Source organism: Stegostoma tigrinum, chromosome 3, assembly GCF_030684315.1.
Source record: "Stegostoma tigrinum isolate sSteTig4 chromosome 3, sSteTig4.hap1, whole genome shotgun sequence".
Taxonomy (NCBI): domain Eukaryota; kingdom Metazoa; phylum Chordata; class Chondrichthyes; order Orectolobiformes; family Stegostomatidae; genus Stegostoma; species Stegostoma tigrinum.
This window is the reverse complement of record NC_081356.1, coordinates 58,775,876-58,797,604: the sequence shown is the minus strand read 5'-3', so window position 1 is coordinate 58,797,604 and position 21,729 is coordinate 58,775,876. Positions and strand designations below refer to the sequence as shown.

The following is a 21,729-nucleotide window of genomic DNA, read 5'->3' as shown; positions in this document are numbered from 1 at the left end:
AATGCCCTTTAAAAGTTATTTTAGAAACCAAGATTTAAAAATACTAGTGCCCAGGTGATACCAAAATAGAACAAACAATCTTCGGTTAGTGTAAAATGTTTCAGTTAGCAAACAGTATTAAATGGTTAGATTTGTGTAAATTTGCAGAAAAAGGAGACCGGAAGACTTGGGTTGTCAAGAGAGGCTGGATGGTCTGGGACTTTTTTCCCCTGGATGCTGACGGGTGACCTTATAATGTCTTATAAAATGAGGCATAGACAAGGTGAATAGCAAAGGTGTTAAGTTTTGGCAAAGATCTGTAGCTCAGGTTGAGGTTGTTGACTTGCTCGCTGAGCTGGCTTATTGTTGTTCAAATGTTTCATCACCGTACTAGGTGACATCATCAGTGGTGCCTCCGATGAAGCAATGTTAATTTACTCCACTTGGAATTTATACTGTACGGTCTGTAATGGTGAGTAGTGTCATTTCCAGTTTCGATCTGTATGGGTTTTTATATGGGGTCCAATTCTATATGTTTGATGATTGAAGTGTGGCTGGAGAACCATGCCTCGAGGAAATTGCATGCGTGTCTGTGTTTGGCTTGGGCTACTATGGTTACTTTGTCCCAGTTAAATTGATGGCATTCATTGTCTGAATGTACCTATATTAAGGAGAGTTTGTTGTGCTGCTGGCAGACATTCATGTATTCTGATGGCTAGTTTCCTTCCTGCCTGTCCGATGTAATGTTTGTGATGGTCATCGCATGGTATTTTGTAAACCACATTTATTCTGCACATTGTGGAAATGGGATCTTTAATCCTTGTTAAGTGTTTGTCGTTGAGTGGCTGTGGGCTTGTGAGTCACCGTGATTCATAGTGGTCTTAGGAGTCTTGTTATCAGTTCTGATATGTTCCTGATGTAGGTAAGTGTGATAAATGTGTTAGGTCATACTGTGTCCTCCTGTTGTCTGTTTTGTAGGAATCTGTGGATGAAGTTGTGGGTATATTCGTTTAAAGCGAGGATCTTGTGCAGGTGTTCTTCCTCTTTCCTGAGTTGCTCTGGAGTGTTGCAGTGTGTCTTGGCCTTTTTAAATAGTGTCCTAATGCAGCTTTGTTTGTGGACGTTGGGATCCAACCCGGAGAAACAGGGAATGACTCTTCTTCAGAATTACATATCCCTTTGGCTGTCCACACCAAGCAGGATGCCAGATGTGTCCAACTAGCCTCTGCTTACAAAACTGAAAACACTTTGGCCAACAGATGACCGTGACTGAATAAAGTTTGGTAAATAATCCTGAGTGCAAAAAATTACACTGACATCCATTCTAAGATTGTTTTAACGTGCAAAACAATTAAGATGATTTCTTCCTCCAATCATAATACAGCATTACATAGACCAGTGTTCCAGTTTTATAAAACATTTTGTACTTAATGCATGACCACCATATGTCCTAAACACTTTACAGTCAATGAGTACTTTGGTTAGTCATCATCATAATAAGGTTACAGGCTTGCACGCCATTGTCGAAGAAGCCTTGGTGAGTTGTTGCAATGCATCTTGTAGCTGGTACATATATTTGCCAATTTGGAAATTTTCCAAACAAACTTGCCAATTTATCAATGAAGTAGAAAGAGAATGGTGACGATATTAGATTTAGGGGCGGCACGGTGGCTCAGTGGTGAGCACTGGTCTCACAGTGCCAGGGACCCGGGTTCAATTTTGGATGACTGTCTGTGTGGAGTTTGCACATTCTCCCCATGTCTGCGTGGGTTTCCTCCGGGTGCTCCAGTTTCCTCCCACGGTCCAAAGATGTGCAGGCTAGGTGGATAGGCCACGCTAAATTGCCCATAGTCTTCAGGGGTGTGTGGGATGCTTCAAGGGTCGGTGTGGGCTTGTTGGGCCGAAGGGCCTGTTTCCACAGGCAGGGAATCTAATCTAATCTAATCTTCCAATCAAGTAGGCTATTTCTTTCCCGGATGGTGTCAAACTTCCTGAGTGTCACTGGAACTGCAATCATCCAAACAACTGAGTTACATTCGTGACTTGTGCCTTACAGGAGGGTGGGAGTGATAACTTTCTACAGAATTCCCAGCCTCTGACCAGCACTTTTAGCCATGGTATTTATAATCACTGGTTTAGTTCCGTTTCTAGACAATGGCAACCCCAAGGATGTTGATATTGGGATATTCTGCGATGGCGACGCCACGGAATTTCGAGGAAAAATTATTGGATTCGCTCTTTTTGAAAATGGACAATGACTGTCGCATGTGGCACAAACGTTCCTGGTCACTTTTCAGGCTCAGCCCTAAATTCAGAACTCCAAAGATGTGCAGGTTAGGTGGACTGATAATACTAAAGTTGCCTCGGAACGTCCAAGGTAATGCAGAAGGAAAGATCAGCCACGGCGCGGTTACGGTAATAAACTGGAAATGCGTGGGACGTTCTGCGAGAGGGTGGGCGAAGACTAGATGGGCCGAAAGGCCTTTATATGCGCTGTAGAGACTACGAATTCGAGACAGTGGCCTCAAAGTTATGCACAACTGAACCACAGCATTCTCACGTTGTGGTCCAAGACAACGCCTTCGTTCCACACAACTTTTTTTTTGAACTGCCCATTAACTTTTAAAACTAACTGTCTTGTACCTCCGTTGTCCCCAACATGTCCTCCCACCCACAGTAGCGTTACTTTACCTTTTCCTCGTTGCAGATCCTGGTTTCTGCTTGGACCTGTTGGCGGTGCAGAAGTCCGAGCTGACCCACTTCATCCTTGTGGCCCTCTAACTGGCTCTGCAGTTGCAGCTGGAGTTGGTGCTTCTGCAGCTCCGCGGTGCTGAGGTCGACAGCCGCGCGCCGGACCTTGGCGTCGAGCGCGGCCACCCGCGCCTGCAGCTCGGCGCTGCGCGAGCTCGACACCCAGTAGCTGAGCGCGAGGAAGGCCAGGCACGCGCCCAGCGCCAACAGCAGGAAGAACAACGGCGGGGAGCGCGCGCCGCGCCGCCCGCTCCCGAGGCCCAGCATCATGATAACAGCCGGTGGCGGAATGCACCGGGAGAAGGGAGACGGTTCAAACCACGCTATTGGGACGCTCTTCGGTCAATGTAGTCTTTCGAAAAAAAAGTACTGCCCGACGGAGCGAACCGTCAACGAGCTCTGTCGTTCGTCACAGAAAAGCGGCGAGGGCCTGTTCAGGCCGGAAAACGCATAAAAGTTCGGAAACCGAGCAGGACGCCGATTGTGAAATCGGAGCTGAAGCCAGGCACCTGCCACCTCATGGCTCCACCCTCACTGCCGTCATCTCCCCGACACCCCGTTCAGGATGGTGACTGCCGACCTCCGAAAGGCGGCTCCCAGCGACGGCTAATCTATCCGCTAATGGAAAGTTACAACATCACCACAAAACATTACAAAACCAACGACGGAATGCCTTCTAATGCTCTTTTGCCTCCAACATCTCCACATCAAATCCACCAAATCATCCCTCCCTCATTATTAACTCTGTGCCATGGTAGGAAACTGTTGGTTTCAAAATACCCAGGCCGTTTGCAGGAAGGTTGGCTAATCATTTTGCGTGGGAATGGGGATTCGGAGGGAAGGTATGGGAAACATTTCAACGTAACAGTAATAATAGGGACTGCAGATGCTGGAGAGTCTGAGATAATAACGTGTGGAGCTGGATGAACACAGGCCAAGCAGCATCTTAGGAGCACAAAAGCTGACGTTACAGGCCGAGACCCTTCATTTGAAAAACCTTTTCTGATGAAGGGTCTAGGCCCGAAACATCAGCCTTTGAGCTCCTAAGATGCTGCTTGGCCTGCTGTGTTCATCCAGTTCCACACTTGTTATCTAATATTTCAACGTATCTCTTTCTCAGGGTCTAGTCAGCAAATTTTATAGAGATAATGGTTGCCACAACTGGAAACATAGATTTTGTCAAAAATTGAATTCAAAAGGAATAAATTAATCTTGTAAATTAATAATTAATAGAAATTAACAATTAAAATGGGACAAACAACAAAGCTTAATCACAAGGCCTTTTCAATTAAGAACCTCATGGGTGCCATGTTCAAAGATGTCATGGGCATTTTGAAGGGACAGCATGAACAGTCAGAATTCATTGTCCATGTTGGGACCAGTGACATAGGAGAAATAGAAAGAACCAACCCCAATTCATGATCACTAGAGAAGGGATGATAACAGGGACCGAGCTAAGGAAATGGTTTAATTAATACTGACCTTGGTGAAAGGCATTTGGAGCTGGCTACGGCAGAATTCGCATGAAAGTGAGGGTCAGAAATGAGTTGACTTACAGCCTGGGGTTTTTCTTCTTACTGTCTGACTGACTCTGCCTCCTTTAACTACAGGAAAATAATCCATGGGGCTTTGAGCTTCAAAAATGATCACCAGTACTATTACACCACCAGCAAACTTTGTGCATTGAATTGGAAGTGACAGTTTGTATCTCCTTGAAGAGATATAAATGCAGTTTGGTAAAAGGCAATCACTGCCCAACTCCGGTGGCATAGTTACCCCTCTGCCATCCGACTGTCTCATTGCCTTTTCCGTGTGGTGCGATTCTCATCTCCCTCCCAGGCTGGAGTCTCCCTGAAAGTTTCCTAGTCCCTTACCCAGCCTGCAGACTCAGCGTTCTGGCCCTCAGCATGGGGCTGCTCGCTACTCCTCCAATCACACACTGGTTTTCTCACGAATTTGCTGCAGGTCGACTTACTGATAAATCTGCCACTACTCTGGTGAGCAATAAATCCTTGCAAAGTTTTTCACCTGTATTTGCATCAAATAGAACATAAAACAAACACATTGAAAATTTAAAATTTCGCCTTAATTTTTCACCTGGCTTATGATCATCCCCATGTAAGGTTAAGTCATTATTAATGATGGCAACCCCATGAATGAACTGTAAATTTGTCTACCATGAGTGTGTGTGAAATGGTGTGCAGGAGTGCCTCTGGCTGAAATATACAAACATTGCGTTCTGGAAATTCAGAGCAGCTGGGAGCACCAGGGCGCATTCACGAAACTGTGGATCAAGGATAATACATTTCACAATGTGGTCATCCCATAGCTTAAGAAAGTTCAGGTCGAGAATGAATCAGTAACCACCAAGCAAAAAAAGGGAACCAAGACTGTATTGAGAGAAGTCCTCACATGCTTATCATTTGCAAACTGTTTTTTGCCCTTGAAAATGGTCAGAGAAAATGGTAATGCTGCTGGACCTAAGAACAATAAATATCAAGGGCAATTCCTTAGTGAGGGCAGTGGACAAGCACTTTTGCAGCTGTAGACATTACTCCAGGATAGTATGTTACCTCATGGGTGCCATGTTCAAAGATGTCATGGGCGTTTTGAAGGGACAGCATGAACAGTCAGAATTCATTGTCCATGTTGGGACCAGTGACATAGGAAGAAAAAGAAATTAGGTCTTACACATGGACATTGGGAAAGCAGAACTTCAAAGGAAATAATTTTCAGATTACTCTTGGCATTACCCAAGCGTGAGTATGTGTATAGAAGAGTAGAGCAGATGAATATGGGTCTTAAGGGATAGTGAGAAGGGAAAATGTCCATGACCTGAAGCATTGGGACCTGTTTCTGGTGGAGATGGGAACAGTACAAGTTGGCAAAGTTAAATCTGAATTGGAATAGGTCCATCCAAGTGGGGAGAATCATAAAACCCCTACAGTGTAGAAACAGGGCCTTCAGCCTTACAAGTCGACACCGACCCTTGGAGCATCCCACCCAGACCTATCCCCCTATAACCCACCTAATCTACAGACTCTTGAACACTACAGGCAATTTAGCTTAGCCAATCCACCTAACCTGCACATCTTTGGACTGCGGGAGGAAACAAGAGTACCCGGAGGAAACCCACACAGACGTGGGGAGAATGTGCAAACTCCACACAGACAGTCGTCCAAAATTGAACTCGGGTCCCTGGCGCTGTGAGGCAGCAGTGCTAACCACCCTAATTCTGTTGCATTGGATTTAAACTAGCTTGACAGGTGACAAGTAGGATGGAGGGGAGAAAGCTAAGATAGAAGTTTAAGTTAAATCATGTGAAACTGGAAGGCGGATGAAATATAGGATACATAAGTTCGATATATTTTAAGGTAAGGAGTCTGAAGAAAAAATAGATGAACTGAGGGCGCTGAAAGTCAACTCATTTTCAACGCTCACATTCATGTGAACTCTGCCGTAGCCAGCTCCAAATGCCTTTCACCAAGGTCAGTATTGGTTAAACCCTCTCCTCAGCTTGGTTACCATCTGAAAAGATACATGAATGGGAACAGTTTAGGTGAATATGGGCCAAATGCTGGCAAATGGGACTAGATCAGTTGAGGATATTGGTCAGCATTAACAAGTTGTACCAAAGGGTCTGTTTCAATGCTGTATAACTCTATGATGAGTGTAATGCAGATGATACGGTCTACAAGACTTTAATAAGGCTTTTGATAAAGTTCTTCATGGCAGACTAGTCAAGGAAAGTCAGAGCCCATGGAATCCAAGGCAAAGTTACACATGGAGTCCAAAAATTGGATGAGGCAGAAACCAAGGTGATGGTAGAGGGATGTTTCTGCGATGAGTGATATGCTATAGTGCTCCATGCTGGGGCTGTTACTGTTTGTTGAGGACATTAAAGATTTGAACTTAATTGTAGGGGGTAAATCAACAGTGAGAAGGTTTGCCTTAAACCACTGGAAATCTCAACAACTGGTCAACTGGATGGGGCTATAACAAATGGAATTATCTTTAAAAGAAGTGAGGTAATGCACTTGGGGAGATCTCACAAGACAAAGGATTACACAATGAATAATAGGTATCTAGAAAGTACTGAACATCAGAGGGACCTTGATGAGCATATCCACAGATCCATGAAGGCAATGAGGCAGGTAGATAAGGTAATTGAGAAGGCATTTGGGATATGTGCCTTTATTGACCAAGGCACTGAATTCAAAAGTAGGAAGGTCATGCTGAATAAAATATTGGTTAAACAACAATTAGAGTAAGTTTTGGTGACCACATCATAGAAAGACTGCGATTACACCAGAGATGGTGCAGAGAAGATTTACCATGGTTCACAGTGCCTGGGGTACAGCGTGTAAGCCACACAAAAAAAACAGATAAACTGTTTATTTTGCCTTGGAACAACAAAGGTTGAATAGGCCCCTGAGAGATGGTTAAGGTTGTGAGGGGCATTGATAGGAAGGCATTCTTTCTGTTAGTAGAGGGATCAATAATGGGGGAATGGTGGGGAGGATGGCATGGATTTTGGCTAAGACAGAAGGCTAAGAAGAGAGTTGAGAATTTTTTTCACTCATAGGGTAGTGTAAGTCTGGAACTCATAGCCAGAAAATGTGGTTGAGTTAAAAGCTGTAACATTTAAGCAATATTTACATATTCACTCATGTTGCCGTAGCCTCCAGGACTATTGGTCAAAAGTTGGAAAATAATTTAATGTCAGATCTTTGTGGTGGGGTGGTCAGATGGCCTATTTTGGTGCCATAGTAGTCTATGAGCCTATAGAGCAGACATTCGAACATATTCATTTCTTTTTATTCACTGGTGTAACATGGGCATCACTGGCTGGGTTAGCATTTGCTGCCTCTTACGAGTTGCCCTTGAGAAGTCCGTCAGATATAGGTACAACTACAATGCCATTAGAGAGGCACTTCCAGGATTTTGACCCAGCAACAGCAGAAGAACAGCAATATATTTCCAAGAGAGGATGGTGAGTGGCTCAGAGCAGAAGTTTCAGGTGGTGATGTTCCTATGTGTCTGCTGTCCCTGTCCTTCTAGATGGCAGTGGTTGTGGTTTTAGAAAGTGCTGTCTAAATATCTTTGGTGAATTTCTGCAGTGCATTTTTTCAATGGCGCACACTGCTAATACTGAGCATTGTTGATGGGGAAGTGGGTACTTATAGATGTGTTGCCAGTCAACTGGCTGCTTTGTCCTGGATGCTTTTTGAGTATTCAAGCTGCACTCATCCAGGCAAGTGGGGAGTATTCCTTCACACTCCTGTCTTAAACCTTGTATATGGTTTGAGGAGTTAATAGGTGAGTTGCTCACTGTGTACGACCTGTTCTTGTAGCCACTGTATTAACTATGTTATTGGTCTACTCTCAATCATCACTAAAGTGATGGATGATGATATCAACAGTGCTATCAAGCAGAACCTGCTCAGCAATAACCTGCTCAGTGATGCCCAGTTTGGGTTCTGCCAGGACCACTCAGATCCTGACCACATTATAGCTTTGGTCCAAAAATGGAAAAAGGAGTTAAATTCCAGAGGTGAGGTGAGAGTGACAGCCCTTGATTTCAAGGGTGCATTTGACTGGGTATGGCATCAAGGAACCCTAGCAAAACTGGAATCAATGGGTATCAAGGCAAACTCTCCAGTGGTTAGAGTCAACCTGACGCATAGGAAGATGGCTGTGGTTGTTGAAGGTCAATCATTTCAGCTCCAGGACATCTCTGCAGGAGTTCCACAGGGTAGTGTCCTCAGTCCAACAATCTCCAGCTGCTTCATCAATGATCTTCCCTCCATCATAAGGTCAGTAGTGGGGATATTCACCAATGATTGCACAATGTTCAGCACAACTTACAACTCTTCAGATACTGAAGCAGTTCATGTTCAAATGCAACAAGATCTGGACAATATCCAGCTTATGCTGACAAATAGCAAGTAACATTCACACCACACAGATGCCAGGCTATGACCATCACTAATAAGATACAATCTAACCACCACACCTTGGCATTCAGTAGTGTTACCATCACTGAATTTCCAATTATCAACATCCTGGGGGGGAACCATTGACAAGAAATTCAGCTGGAGTTACCACTTAAACACAATGGCTACAAGAGAAGGTCAGAGGCGAGGAATACTGCAACGAGTAACTCACCTCTTGACTTCCCAAAGTCTGTCCGCCACCTACAAGGCACAAGTCAGGAGTGTGATGGAATACTCACCACTTGCCTGGATGCGTACAGCCCCAACAACACTTAAGAAGCTTGACACCATCCAGGATAAAGCAGCCTGCATATTTGGCATTAGATGCACAAGTATCAACACCCTCCACCACTGACACTCAGTGGCACCGATGTGTATTATTTATCTGCAAGATGCACTGCAGAAATTGAGCAAAGATCCTCAGACAGTGCCTTCCAAACCCATGACCACTTACATCTAGAAAGACAAGGGCAGTAGATATATGGGAACACTACCACCTTCAAGTTGCCTTCCAAGCTGCTCACCATCCTGACTTGGAAATATATCACTGTTCGTTCGCTGACACTGGGTCAAAATGCTGGAATTCCCTCCCTAATGGCAGGTGGCTTGCAATGGTTCAAGAAGGCAGTTCACCACCACTTTCTCAAGGGCAACAGGGATGGGCATGAAATGTTGGCCAGTCAGCAACGCCGATGTCCCGTAGATTAATAATAATAAAAAATACTGGTAAGTCCAGTTGAGTTTCTGGTCAATGGTAACACCTAGGATGTTGATAGTAGTGGATTTAATGTTGGTGATGCCATTGAATATGGCACAAATGTTAGTTGATTGGTTGTCGATTTGGCACCGTTAGCTTATAACAACACAATCCTCTCCTCAAAATAGTGGTCATAAGCAGTTTTCTATTTTGGGCTTGTCTGTCCAAAATTGATGTTAGACCTAAATAATGCAAAATAAAAAATAAAAAAAAGATAAGTCCAGAAAAGGGGAAAAACAAAAATTTCATCAGTGCCAAAGGTTTACTAATATGAAAACTGCAGTTTGAAAGGCTAACCTTAGTGTGAAATATATCTGTTGATCCAACATACTTTCATTATTGAAGATAACCAATAAAATTTGGGTACCTTTACCAAGTCACTGTTCTTATAGTCTGAACATGCTGCTTGACCGGTATAAGGTTCTGATCAAATGCATAAACTCTGCCTGGTGCTTTGCATCGGTGCTAGATATGGCTTGTCAAATCCTTTTAGAGCTTCTCACAATTATTACCTTAGATAGCTTCAAAAAGTGCATTTTCACAGAAGCGAGTTTGACCCTTATATTCCTTTTCCCCCAAAGAAGCTGAATTCATTACTTCTCTGACTGATAGGTCACCCGATTATGTTATTCAGCCAATTTATACAAGATGTCCTACTTCCTTCTGATTTTCCATTTATCTCTCAGGGTGAAAGCATCTTCCCTTGGGAGATAGTCAAAATTGCATAAACAGTATGGCATGATAAAACTGAAGCATCTTTGTTTAGGTTGCACCATTCTATTGACACATTTATTTCAGTAACTATCTATGTAAGTAGAAATTAGACTCATGCATGGGATATGACTTATTTTATTTTGAGACAATGTTAACATATGCTTGGGATGTTTTACTATGTTAAATAAATGCCAATTGTTAATTTTCAGTGTGTATTTAAGTTATGAATTTGAAATTTAATTACAGACAATTTTCCTACCTAATTTTCCCCCACTTGTATACCAACCAAACACTTATTCATTCACAGGATGAAAATATCACTGGCTAGGCCAGCATTTATTGCCTATCCCTAACTGCCCAGAGGGTGGTAAACGGTGAATGACATTGCTACGGTCCTGGAGTTACACATAGGCCAGTGTAGGTGAGAATAGCAGTTTTTTTCCCTAAAGGACATTAGTGAACCGGATGGACGTTTCCAAAAATCAACAATGAATTCATGGTCATCATTAGACTCTTAATTCCAGATTTTTTAAAAATTAAATTCAAATTCAACTATCTGCCATAGCAGGATTTGAACCCGTGTCCCCAGAACATAAGATGGGTCTCTGGATTAACAGTCCAGCAATAATACTACCATGGATAGTGGGAACTGCAGATGCTGGAGAATCCAAGATAACAAAGTGTGAGGCCAGATGAACACAGCAGGCCAAGCAGCATCTTAGGAGCACAAAAGCCTAGACGCTTCATCAGAGAGGGGGATGGGGAGAGGGCTCTGAAATAAATAGGGAGAGAGGGGGAGGCGGATCAAAGATAGATAGAGGAGAAGATAGGGGGAGAGGAGAGTATAGGTGGGGAGGTAGGGAGGGAATAGGTCAGTCCGAGGAGGATGGACAGGTCAAGGAGGCAGTATGAGATTAGTAGGTAGGAAATGGAGGTGTGGCTTGAGGTGGGAGGAGGGGATAGGTAAGAGGAAGAACAGGTTAGGGAGGCGGGGACAAGCTGGGCTGGTTTTGGGATGCAGAGGGGGAAGGTGAGATTTTGAAGCTTGTGAAGTCCACATTGATACCATTGGGCTGCAGGGTTCCGAAGTGGACTGTGAGTTGCTGTTGCTGCAATCTTCAGGTGGCATCATTATGGCACTGCAGGAGGCTCGGGATGGACGTGTTGTCTTAGGAATGGGAGGAGGAGTTAAAATGGTTCATGACTGGGAGGTGCAGTTGTAGTGGGGGCAAGTATAGCACTTCCTGCGGTCGCAGGGGAAGGTGCCAGGTGTGGTGGGGTTGGAGGGGAGTGTGGAGCAGACAAGGGAGTCACAGAGACAGTGGTCTCTCCAGAAGGCAGTCAAGGGTGGGGATGGAAAAATGTCTTGGGTGGTGGGTTCAGATTGTAGATGGCGGAAGTGTCGGAGGATGATGTGTTGTATCTGGAGCTTGGTGGGGTGGTATGTGAGGACTAGGGGGATTCTCTTTGGGCAGTTATTGCAGGGGCGGGGTGTGAGGGATGTTTTGCGGGAAATGTGGGAGACATGGTCGAGGGTGTTCTTGACCACTGCGGGGAGGATGTTGCGGTCCTTGAAGAATGCGGACATCTGGGATGTGCAGGAGTGGAATGCCTCGTCCTGGGAGCAGTTGTGGCGGAGGCGAAGGAATTGGGAATAGGGGATGGAATTTTTGCAGGAGGGTGGGTGGGAGGAGGTGTATTCTAGGTAGTTGTGGGAGTTGGTGGGCTTGAAATGGACATCAGTTTTTAGCTGGTTGCCTGAGATGGAGACAGAGAGGTCCAGGAAGGCGAGGGATGTGTTGGAGATGGCCCAGGTGAACTTGAGGTTGGGGTGGAAGGTGTTGGTGAAGTGGATGAACTGTTCGAGCTCCTCATGGGAATAAGAGGTGGTGCCGATACAGTCATCAATGTAACAGAGGAAGAGGTGGGGTTTGGGGCCAGTGTAGATGCGGAAGAGGGACTGTTCCACGTAACCTACAAAGAGGCAGGCATAGCTTGGGCCCATGCGGGTACCCCTTTGTCTGTAGGAAGTGGGAGGAATCGAAAGAGAAGTTGAGGTTGAGGACAAGTTCGGCTAGGCGGATGAGGGTGTCGGTAGAGGGGGACTGGTCGGGCCTGCCTGATCCATCCCCACCCTTGTCTGCCTTCCGGAGAGACCACTCTTTCCGGGACTCCTTTGTCTGCTCCACACTCCCCTCCCACCACACCCGGCACCTTCCCTTGCAACCACAGTAAGTGCTACACTTGCCCCCAAACCTCCTCCCTCACCCCCATCCCAGGCCCCAAGATGACTTTCCATATCAAGCAGATGTTCACCTGCACATCTGCCAATGTGGTATACTGCATCCACTGTACCCATTGTGGCTCCTCTACATTGGGGAAACCAAGCGGAGGCTTGGGAACCACTTTGCAGAACACCTCTGCTAGGTTCGCAATATACAACTGCACCTCCCAGTCACGAACCATTTTAACTCCCCCTCCCATTCCTTAGACAACATGTCCATCCTGGGCCTCTTGCAGTGCCATAATGATGCCACCTGAAAGTTGCAGCAACAGCAACTCATATTCCGCTTGGGAACCCTGTAGCCCAATGGTATCAATGTGGACTTCATAAACTTCAAAATCTCACCTTTCCATACTGCATCCCAAAACCAGCCCAGCTCGTCCCCGCCTCCCTAACCTGTTCTTCCTCTCACCTGTCCCCTCCTCCCACCTCAAGCCGCACCTCCATTTCCTACCTACTAACCTCACCCCACCTCCTTGGCCTGTCCGTCCTCGCTGGACTGACCTATCCCCTCCCTACCTCCCCACCTATCTTCTCCTCTATCCATCTTCGATCTGCCTCCCCCTCTCTCCCTATTTATTTCAGAACCCTCTCCCCATCCCCCTCGCTGATGAAGGGTCTAGGCCTGAAACGAAGCTTTTGTGCTCCTAAGATGCTACTTGGTCTGCTGTCTTCATCCAGTTTCACACTTTGTTATCAATAATACTACCAAGTCTTTGCCACCCCATGACCATTTATGACCAAGCATAAAACAAGAAAATATTCCAAAAATTGACCGTGATGAATTTACAATTAACCACAAACTAATTATTAATATCTATGCCTTTGTCAGCTCAAGGTTTGACAATTCCAAAACATTCCTCACCAATGTACTTGTTCTAACCTGCATAAATCTAAGTTTATCTAAAAATCTGTGGCAGTATCATCTTGGGATTTTTAATAGCTGACAGTGGGTTGTTTATGGTACCAGCCCATGTGATGACAAGGCCTGGTCAGTGGGGTTTCGTGTAAGAACATGAGACAACATGCTCAGTCTCCAAAATTATTGAACTCAATATGAGTCCAGAAAGCTGCAGGGTTCCCAAGCAGAAAATGAGGTGCTTTTCCAGCTTGTACTGAGCTTATCCGGAACACTACAGCAAGCCCAAGAGAGATGTTGGCCAGGGAATATGGTTGTGTGTTGAAGTACCAAGCAACTGGAAGTTTGGGGTCCCCATTGGCAGTTATTCATTCTTCCAGGCCAATCCTTACCCATTCCTTCGACTGCCAAACTGTTTTTCTTCTCTCTCTCTGCTCCATCTTCACCTATCTTTACTTTGTCATCTTCCCACCACCCTTTCTTCAGTGTATGTAGCAACCTTTTCCTAGTTGCTATCAGCTCTGAAGAAGGGTCACCAGACCCAAAACATGGACTTTCAAAAAGTTCTGAAGAAGGGCCTCAATCCAAAACGTCAAATCCTTTGATGCTGTCTGACCTGCTGTGTTCCTCCAGCTCCACACTGTGTTGTCTCTGACTTTCAAAAAGACCTTTGATACAGCATTGCAAAACAGATTTGTCACAAAATTTAGCGTTCATAAATAAAAGTGGTAGTAGCAATGTGGACACAAAACTCATTGAGTGATGAGAAACAGAGAATAATGGCTATTGGATATATTTTGTGAAGGAAAAAGGCTTCTGGTGGAGTGCACCAGGACTCAGTATTGGGAACCTTCCTTTTCCAGATTCATATAAATTATCTATAACTTGCCGCTGCCACCTGCAAGTTGTGTTCTGAATCACAAATCATTCTTGCTTGAAACTAAATTGTAGTCACTTCACTGTTGTTTGGTCAAAAACCAGAATGCCCTTCCTAACAGCACCATACTTTATATGGACTGCAGATGTTTACAAACTAGTTCTTCTTCATCTTCTCAAAGGCAATTAGTCATTGTCAGCCAGTGGCGCCCATTTTCCATGAACAAATTTTTAAAAAGTCCCATAACCCTGTCCTCAGGAAATATACAGCAAGAATTGCTCTCAATTGTTTTTGAGGTTTTATGGCATCTTTCAAATTCTCTCTGGTACTATGGGTGATATGATTAAATCTGCTTTATTTCTGAGTTACGCATTTCCTCCCAGGTTCCTTCTGATGTAAAATTCGTTTGTTGAGATTGAACTTGTCTGGATGACCTTTGTAGTAATATTTCTTCCAAATATTGGCCCTGGGAATCAAGTAGACAAATCCATAACAGTTAAAAGATATTGATGCCTTGTTTTGATTTTTAACATGGGTTCTGAAATTTTACCAAGACCAAGCAATCAGAGGCCCAAATTAGACATTTTAAATTGAGCCACAGCCAGAGAAATCAGATTGACAGAAATTTGGCCAAACTAAATTTGGTTATTTGCTACAGAGAACATTGGAAACCAAGAATAAAGAGTCACAAAAGCTCAGGGGCAACCAGTTATAATCAGCCCAAAAATTGTGTATTTGTGCATGGCAACAGTGAAGGGTGTTGGCATGACCTTATTAGATGATTTGAATTCAGCTCATGATCACATCAGCCAAAAGACAGAGAATATTCTGTAAGGTCTGGGACAAGTGGAGGTAAAAACACATACCTGGAAGCCATCCCCTCAGTGAAGACTTGCAGCAAGACTTGTGGCAGAAAACCATGTGGTAACTGAAGAAGACCCAGAAAAGATCTGCCCTACCCACGAGATCCACCTCCATGGTAGAGAACCAGCCCTATGTCAGAGACGAAGAAGATTCTAATGGCCCAGTGCAAGCACATAGATCATTGCTAATAAGTCCTTTCCCAGACAGATGGAGCTATATAGAGAGTATATATTGTGAGAATTTGCAAAATGCTCACATTGTGTCTTAATAAAGAATATTTTGTTAATACAATCGAGTTGAATTGCAAACTGAACTTGGGTATGTGTCTGTCACAATCACCACTGGGGCCTCATTGAGCGCGGGCATTTGCCAATTACTACAATTCACCAGGTGAAAATTACATTTCCTCATAAGGTCAACACCTAAACTGTGCTCACATTTGTATGGAGATTAAATAGCACTCCTGGGTGATGGCAGATGGTCTCCCAGTTTAAATTCTATAGGTTCTCTCTCCGTCCCCTCCTGTAGGTGTCAAGTCAATTCACTCAGAAGAATTTTCTTACGAAATCAATGACTAATTGCCTTTGTTATCAAAATCTCAGAATGTGGTAAGTGTTGTTCTGGACCCCCATGTCTTTGGGGAGTGTGTCCAAACTGGTGGGGGAGAGCATGGCAAACACTTCTGATCAAAGCCCATCCAGGGATGCCGATGTTGTGCCTGCTTTGGACATTTCAACCAGTTTATGTATCAAAACACTTTACTTGAGTGCTCTTGTCAGTGAGGTGGACAAAGGGTGATCGTGACAGGTACATACACATAGCGAATGTGTACCATGGGAGAATTATGGATTAGAGTCACCAAAATAACTGATGATCCAGCAGCACAGGCAGTTCTCACGGAGAACAACAGCGCATTCACCAGCCACAGACACAACTGCGGTCATATGGAGGGAAAGGACCAGATCTAAAGCCACAAAGACAATCCACTTTTCCCAAGCAAGCAGAGGGAGTGGTGACCAAGGTCATTAGCAAGGTTTTAAAGCAAAGAATCCTACACCCTGCAGCATCAATCAATAACTCACCAATATGGCCAGAGAAGAAACCAGATGGCTTTTGATGATTCATCATCAATTACAGGGAACTAAATACAACACCAATCATGGCACCATCAGTAGAGACTAGACCCCAAACCATGATGAGACAGGGCCCTTGGGCAAAATATTTCATCGTACTAAACATTAGTAATGAATTTTGGTCCATTGTCCTGCACCAATACTGCTGATGTATATTCATCTTCACATTTCAGGGCCAGCAATTCTTTGCCCAAGGGTTTCACAATTCTCCATCAATGTTTCTATGGCTAAAGCGCTAGAGAAGGTTTCCTGACCAGACTGTTTGGTACAATCTCCCCCTGCAGATAGAGACAAGAACCGAACATTGGACACTGTTAAAAGAATTAATTGTCCTCTTCACCACCCTAGGACAGGTTAGGGAGGTGGGACTGCGGAAGGTAGATGGGATGGTGATAGGTGAGAGCAGGTAGATAGTGGTGGGGATTGGTCAGTGAGGTGGAAGGACCAGAGAGGTGGGAGAGATGATGGGCAGGTCAGGGAGGCGGGGATGAGAGGGAGGGTTGGTCTTGGAATGAGGCCAGGAGTGGGGAGATTTTGAAGAACATAAATGTCTACTACAGTATCCCAATTCTGCCAGTCCATTCTGTTCATTCAGGGCTATAGAACAATATGGTATGTTAGACAACCATCATCATTGTTTTCATTTTTTGGGCCATCTTCATCCTTTGCCATTTCTCATTGTTTCATCTTCATCCTATTCAAATTAATTACCATTTTATCTTTTGGCCATTTTTCATTTCATCTTCTAAATATAATCATCTACATCTCTGATAGTGTCAATGCACTGACCCATTTCTAACCCCCATTTTGTATTGACCAATGTTGGGCCTGAAGTGAAGCCTGACACACACACAATTGACTGACAAAAGGGGAATGTGAGAATTCAATAAGAGCAAATTTTGGGAAGAGTCTGGCTGCACGTGAGCCAGGGCCAGACAGAGTTAGAAAAAGAGTCTCTATAGATGGTGAAGAGTAGGGAGGTATCTAAACTTGGTCAGATATTATAGAAGAATAATAACAGATAATAACATGTCGCCTTTATGCCCTCTCCAGGATGATGAAATGTTGGTGTAAATTGGGAGCTGGATCACCAGGATGTGATCATCGGAAGTGGTAATTTGGCAAGATACACATGACCTGGCTGATGCAGTTTTCCCGACTGGAAGCAGGTAAATGTGACAATGATGTTTTGTGGGTCCATCCCAAAAGATCTGTGACGATTTGGTGTAACAACCATAGAGTTGTGTACAGGAAGACAAATGGGAGCTCAGATTATTGCTACCTGAGCACAGGCACCACAGTAACTGGTGGGAATTTTCCACAAAAAGGCACACAGAAATGGGATGTTTGGCTACTGCCCTGAAGAAAGAGCCAAAAATTGGGCAACAATTTCCTTGGAAGCCCACAGGGGGAATTATGTCTTGTACAAAAATATTGGCCAGAAGTGGACCCATGCATGTTTGTCCAAGGATGACCCTAGAACCATAAAATGGCATGGATTTAAAACACGTGTGGATGAGAGACAGTGTGTGCCTGCATGTGTTTTTGTCTGCGTGTGAGAGGGAGAGAATGTGTGCGAGAGAGTGAGAGAATGTGTAAGAGAGAGTGTGTGAGAGAGAGAGAGTGTACACGTATGGGACGGAGAGTGTGGGAGAGACAGTGCAAACGTGTGTGGATGAGAGACAGTGTGTGCATGCACACGTGTTTTTGTGTTTGCGTGAGGGGGAGAGAGAATGTGTGTGAGAGAGACAGTATGTGAGTGAGAGTGTGTGTGAGAAAGTGAGTTGTGAGAAAGTGAGAGTATGTGTGAAAGTGAGAGAGAGTGTGTGAGTGTGTGTGCGAGTGAATACATGTGTCAGCGTGAGTGCGTGTGAGAGTGTGTGTGCGTGTGTATGTGCACGTGAGAGAGTGTGTGCATGTGTGTGTGTGTGAGAGAGAGAGAGAGAGTGTGTATGTGTGCGTGAGAGTGAGAGAGAGACACAAGAGATTGTGTATGTTTTTGCATGTGAGGGAGACAGTATGAGTGGGAGAGAGTGTGAGTGGCCGAGTGTGCGTGTGTGTGTGTGTGAGAGAGAGAAATCGTGCGCGCTTGGGAGAGAATGTGTTTCTGTACATGTGGGAGAGAGAGTGTGTACGTGAGCAAGCATGGGGAAGAGACAATGTACTTGTGGGAGAGGGTGTGTATGAGTGTGGGAGTGAGAGAGAGTGTATATGTGCTTGGGAGAGAGAGCATGTGTTTGTGCGCACCGTGCATGTGGGAGACAGAGATAATATGTGCGCACCTGTTTGTGAGTGAGAGTGTGTATGTGAGTGAGAGAGAGAGAGTGGGTGTGCATGAGTGAGAGAGAGAGTGCACGTATGAGTGGATGAGAGACTGCATGTGTGTGTGTGAGAGAGAGCGAACATACGTGTGTGAGAGAGCGAGCGCGTGTGTGTGTGAGGGATCGAGTGACAGCGCGTGTGTGTGAGTGAGAGAGCGAGTGAGATTGTGTGTGTGAGTGAGAGAGAGAGAGAGAGCATGTGTAAGAGTGAGAGAGAGGCCATGTGTGAGAGTGAGACAGACAGTGTGTGTGAGGGATAGAGTGTGCATGAGCGAGTGTGTGTGTGTGTGTGTGTGTGTGTGTGTGTGAGTGTGTGCGTGTGGGAGAGAGTATGTTTCTGCACGTGTGGGAGAGTGTGTATTTCTGCACATGTGGGATAGAGTGAGAGAGTATGAGTGGGCAAGAGAGAACGTGCATGTCGGAGAAGGAATGTGTGCACAAGTGTGTGGGAGTGAGACGGTGTGTGAGAGAGAGTAAGAGTGAGTGTGTGTGTGTGTGTGTGTGTCAGAAAGTGAGAGGGAGTGTGAGTGAGAGTGAATGTGTGGGAGTGGGAGTGTGTGAGTAAGTGAGTGAGTGAGTGAGTGTGTCAGAAAGTGAGAGGGAGTGTGTGAGAGAGTGAGTGTGTGTGTGTGTGAGAGAGTGAGTGTATGTGAGTGTGTGTGTGTCAGAAAGTGAGAGGGAGTGTGAGTGAGAGTGAATGTGTGAGTGTGAGTGAGAGTGAGAGTGAGAGTGAGTGTGTGTGACAGTGGGAGTGGGTGTGTGTGAGAGTCAGTGTGTATGTGTGTGTGAAAGAGAGAGAGTGTGAAGGTGTGTATGTATGAGAGTGGGTGTGTGCATGAGAGTGTGTGTGTGTGTGTGTGTGTGTGTGTGTGTGTGTGAGAGAGAGAGAGAGAGAGAGTGTGTGTGTGAAATAGAGAGTGTGCGTATGAGAGAGAGAGCGCAAGAGAGCGTGTGTGTGAGTGCGCATGGGTGAGACAGAGTACATGTGTGCATGCGGGTAAGAGAAAATGTGCGTGTAGGAGACAGAGTGTGTGCATGAGTGTGCAGGCCACCTGAAAGTGAACATGTGTGTGCGTGCCACGCATGTGGGAGACAGAGATAATATGTCTGTGTGTGGGAGAGAGCGCATGTGAGAGTGACTGAGAGAGACAGCACGTGTGAGTGAGAGATTGCATGTGTGATAATCAGAGAGAGCGAGTGTGTGCGTGTGTGAGAGAGTGTATGTGTGACAGAAAGTGTGTTTGTGTGTGGGTGAGAAACAGTGTGTGTGTGTGCACACATTTTTGTGCGTGAGGGAGAGAGAATGTGTGCGAGAGAGACTGTGTGTGTGTGTGTGTGTGTGTGTGTGTGAGAGAGAGTGTGCGCATGCATGTGTGAGAGAGAGTCTGTGTGCATGCACGTTTGAGAAAATGGAGTGTGTGTGTGTGTGTGTGTGTAGTGTGGCGGGGCCACTTGTAGCGCGACATGAACCCAAGATCTCAGTTGAGGCCGTCCTCATGGGTACTGAACTCGGCTATCAGCCTCTGCTCGGTGACTCTGCGTGGTTGCATATCCATCTTGGAGGACGTTTACCTCAGGATCCAAGAGCGACTGTCCATGACCACTGAAGTACTCCCCCACTGGCTGGGAGCATTCCTGTCTGGCAATTGTTGCACAGTGTCCATTCATCCATTGTCATTGCGTCTGCATGGTTTCGCCAATCTTGCCTGCAGCATATAAAATAGACAATATGGTGTGTGGTGTTCCCATGCGTGATGGTAGTGTCCATGTCGAAGATCTGACATGTCTTGCAGAGGTTAGCATGACTCTCTCTCTCTCTCCCCTTCTCTCACACACACACACATACAGTGAATCTATTGGTTGAATTTGTATTTGCAGATAAATTTTATTTTGTTCAAAAAGCGCACAATTCACAGTCAGTCAATATGGCGTTTTATAAATTCCCACTTTAGAAATAAAACCAGTCTAATTCCAAACTAAAAAAACAGATTCTAAGCAAGGCCTCACACTTAACATGCATTGTCTGAGCTAAAACGTCACCTATTCTTTTACACTGATAAAATTTTTATTTCTCTCAGACCATGTCTTGAAATAAATTTGGGGACTTCTATATCCACATTCATTAATTAAAACCTTCTGGGAAGTATTACCAATTGTTGTTAAAAATGTAAAATTTAACTCAACTTTTGTTGTCTTCAAATAAAGTAGCAACCTGGTTCACTGACTGCAGACTTGTGCTGTGTAGTCATTTCCTGATACATTCTGAGGTGCCTGGGTAAATTAATATTGTATACACTGGTTGAGGAGTCTGAAGGGTCTTAGAGACACCCTGTTCCAGACAACACTCTTCTATGTACTTGCTAATGAAGTCTGTAACAGTAGTGGCATACTTAGCTGCTTAGTAGTTTATTGATTCCTAGCAGTCCCATAGAAGCTCTTCCACTGTCTTAGACCAGCACTGTACTATTTTCTGTAGTAGCTTCTAATGCTTTAATTTCTGCATTTTTATATCACACTAAACTCAAAGAAGGAATGTGTGGATTCAAGTCCCATTTGAAATCAATATCGTAGCTCCAGTAAGGTAATGAAGGAGTTCTAGACTGTTAGAGGGACAGTACCGTGGGAGGGTTATGCAGGTTCAATCACATTCCTGACAAACTGTTGTGTGTGTCCTTGGAGGGTGCCAGTCCAATCCAAACTGCTTCCAAGTCAAATCTGTCTACAAAACATTAAACGACAAATTTTTAACATTCTAATTTTTAATGTATTTGATGAGGAAGTAGCAGATCTGGATCACATGCATGAATTAGACCCCTTCATGATGTTACAACAGACGAGCTGATTTAATTTTTAAAAAGTAATGAAAGAAGCTGCAAAACATATGTGCATATGGGTACATTCCCTGAAAACTTCCTATTTTCAACCGAGTTCATTTCCAGCCTGGATAAGATGCAGAAACTGAATGAGTTTTTCACAACTTAAGAAGTTGACACTTCGTTGTTGTGGTTTAGATCAGTTAATTTAGTATACACTGGGAATCTTTTGGAAAACGTTAACTTTGTAGCATGCAATCAGTTACATACAGAGCATGAAGTATGTCCCAAAAATTATATCTCAACAGTTGCAGTAAATGCTCTTCAGTTTAGAAAAATCAGAAACTTGGTAGATCTTTCAGATTTGAAAGAAAAATTATT

At 44.5% G+C, this 21,729-nt stretch overlaps 2 protein-coding genes across 7 annotated transcripts in view; both read right to left on the bottom strand.

The window, feature by feature from the left end:
* The window catches only part of golm1 (golgi membrane protein 1), a 42,128-nt gene extending 26,975 nt beyond the window's left edge, over positions 1 to 15,153 (bottom strand). The window contains exon 1 of one of the 4 annotated variants that reach the window (XM_048527304.1): positions 15,084 to 15,153. In XM_048527304.1, coding sequence (XP_048383261.1) covers positions 15,084 to 15,138 — 55 coding nt within the window. In that variant the 5' untranslated portion in view covers positions 15,139 to 15,153. Of the gene's footprint in view, positions 1 to 2,670; positions 3,385 to 15,083 lie in introns of those variants that run through there. The other 3 variants (XM_048527303.2, XM_048527300.2, XM_048527302.2) reach the window with 3 other exon arrangements.
* A 5,289-nt stretch (positions 15,154 to 20,442) lies between these two features.
* Positions 20,443 to 21,729, bottom strand: part of LOC125451155 (uncharacterized) — an 84,202-nt gene continuing 82,915 nt past the window's right edge. For all 3 annotated transcript variants that reach the window (XM_059644627.1, XM_048527943.2, XM_048527944.2), the window contains one exon: positions 20,443 to 21,254. In XM_059644627.1, coding sequence (XP_059500610.1) covers positions 21,178 to 21,254 — 77 coding nt within the window. In that variant the 3' untranslated portion in view covers positions 20,443 to 21,177. The remainder of the gene's footprint in view (positions 21,255 to 21,729) is intronic.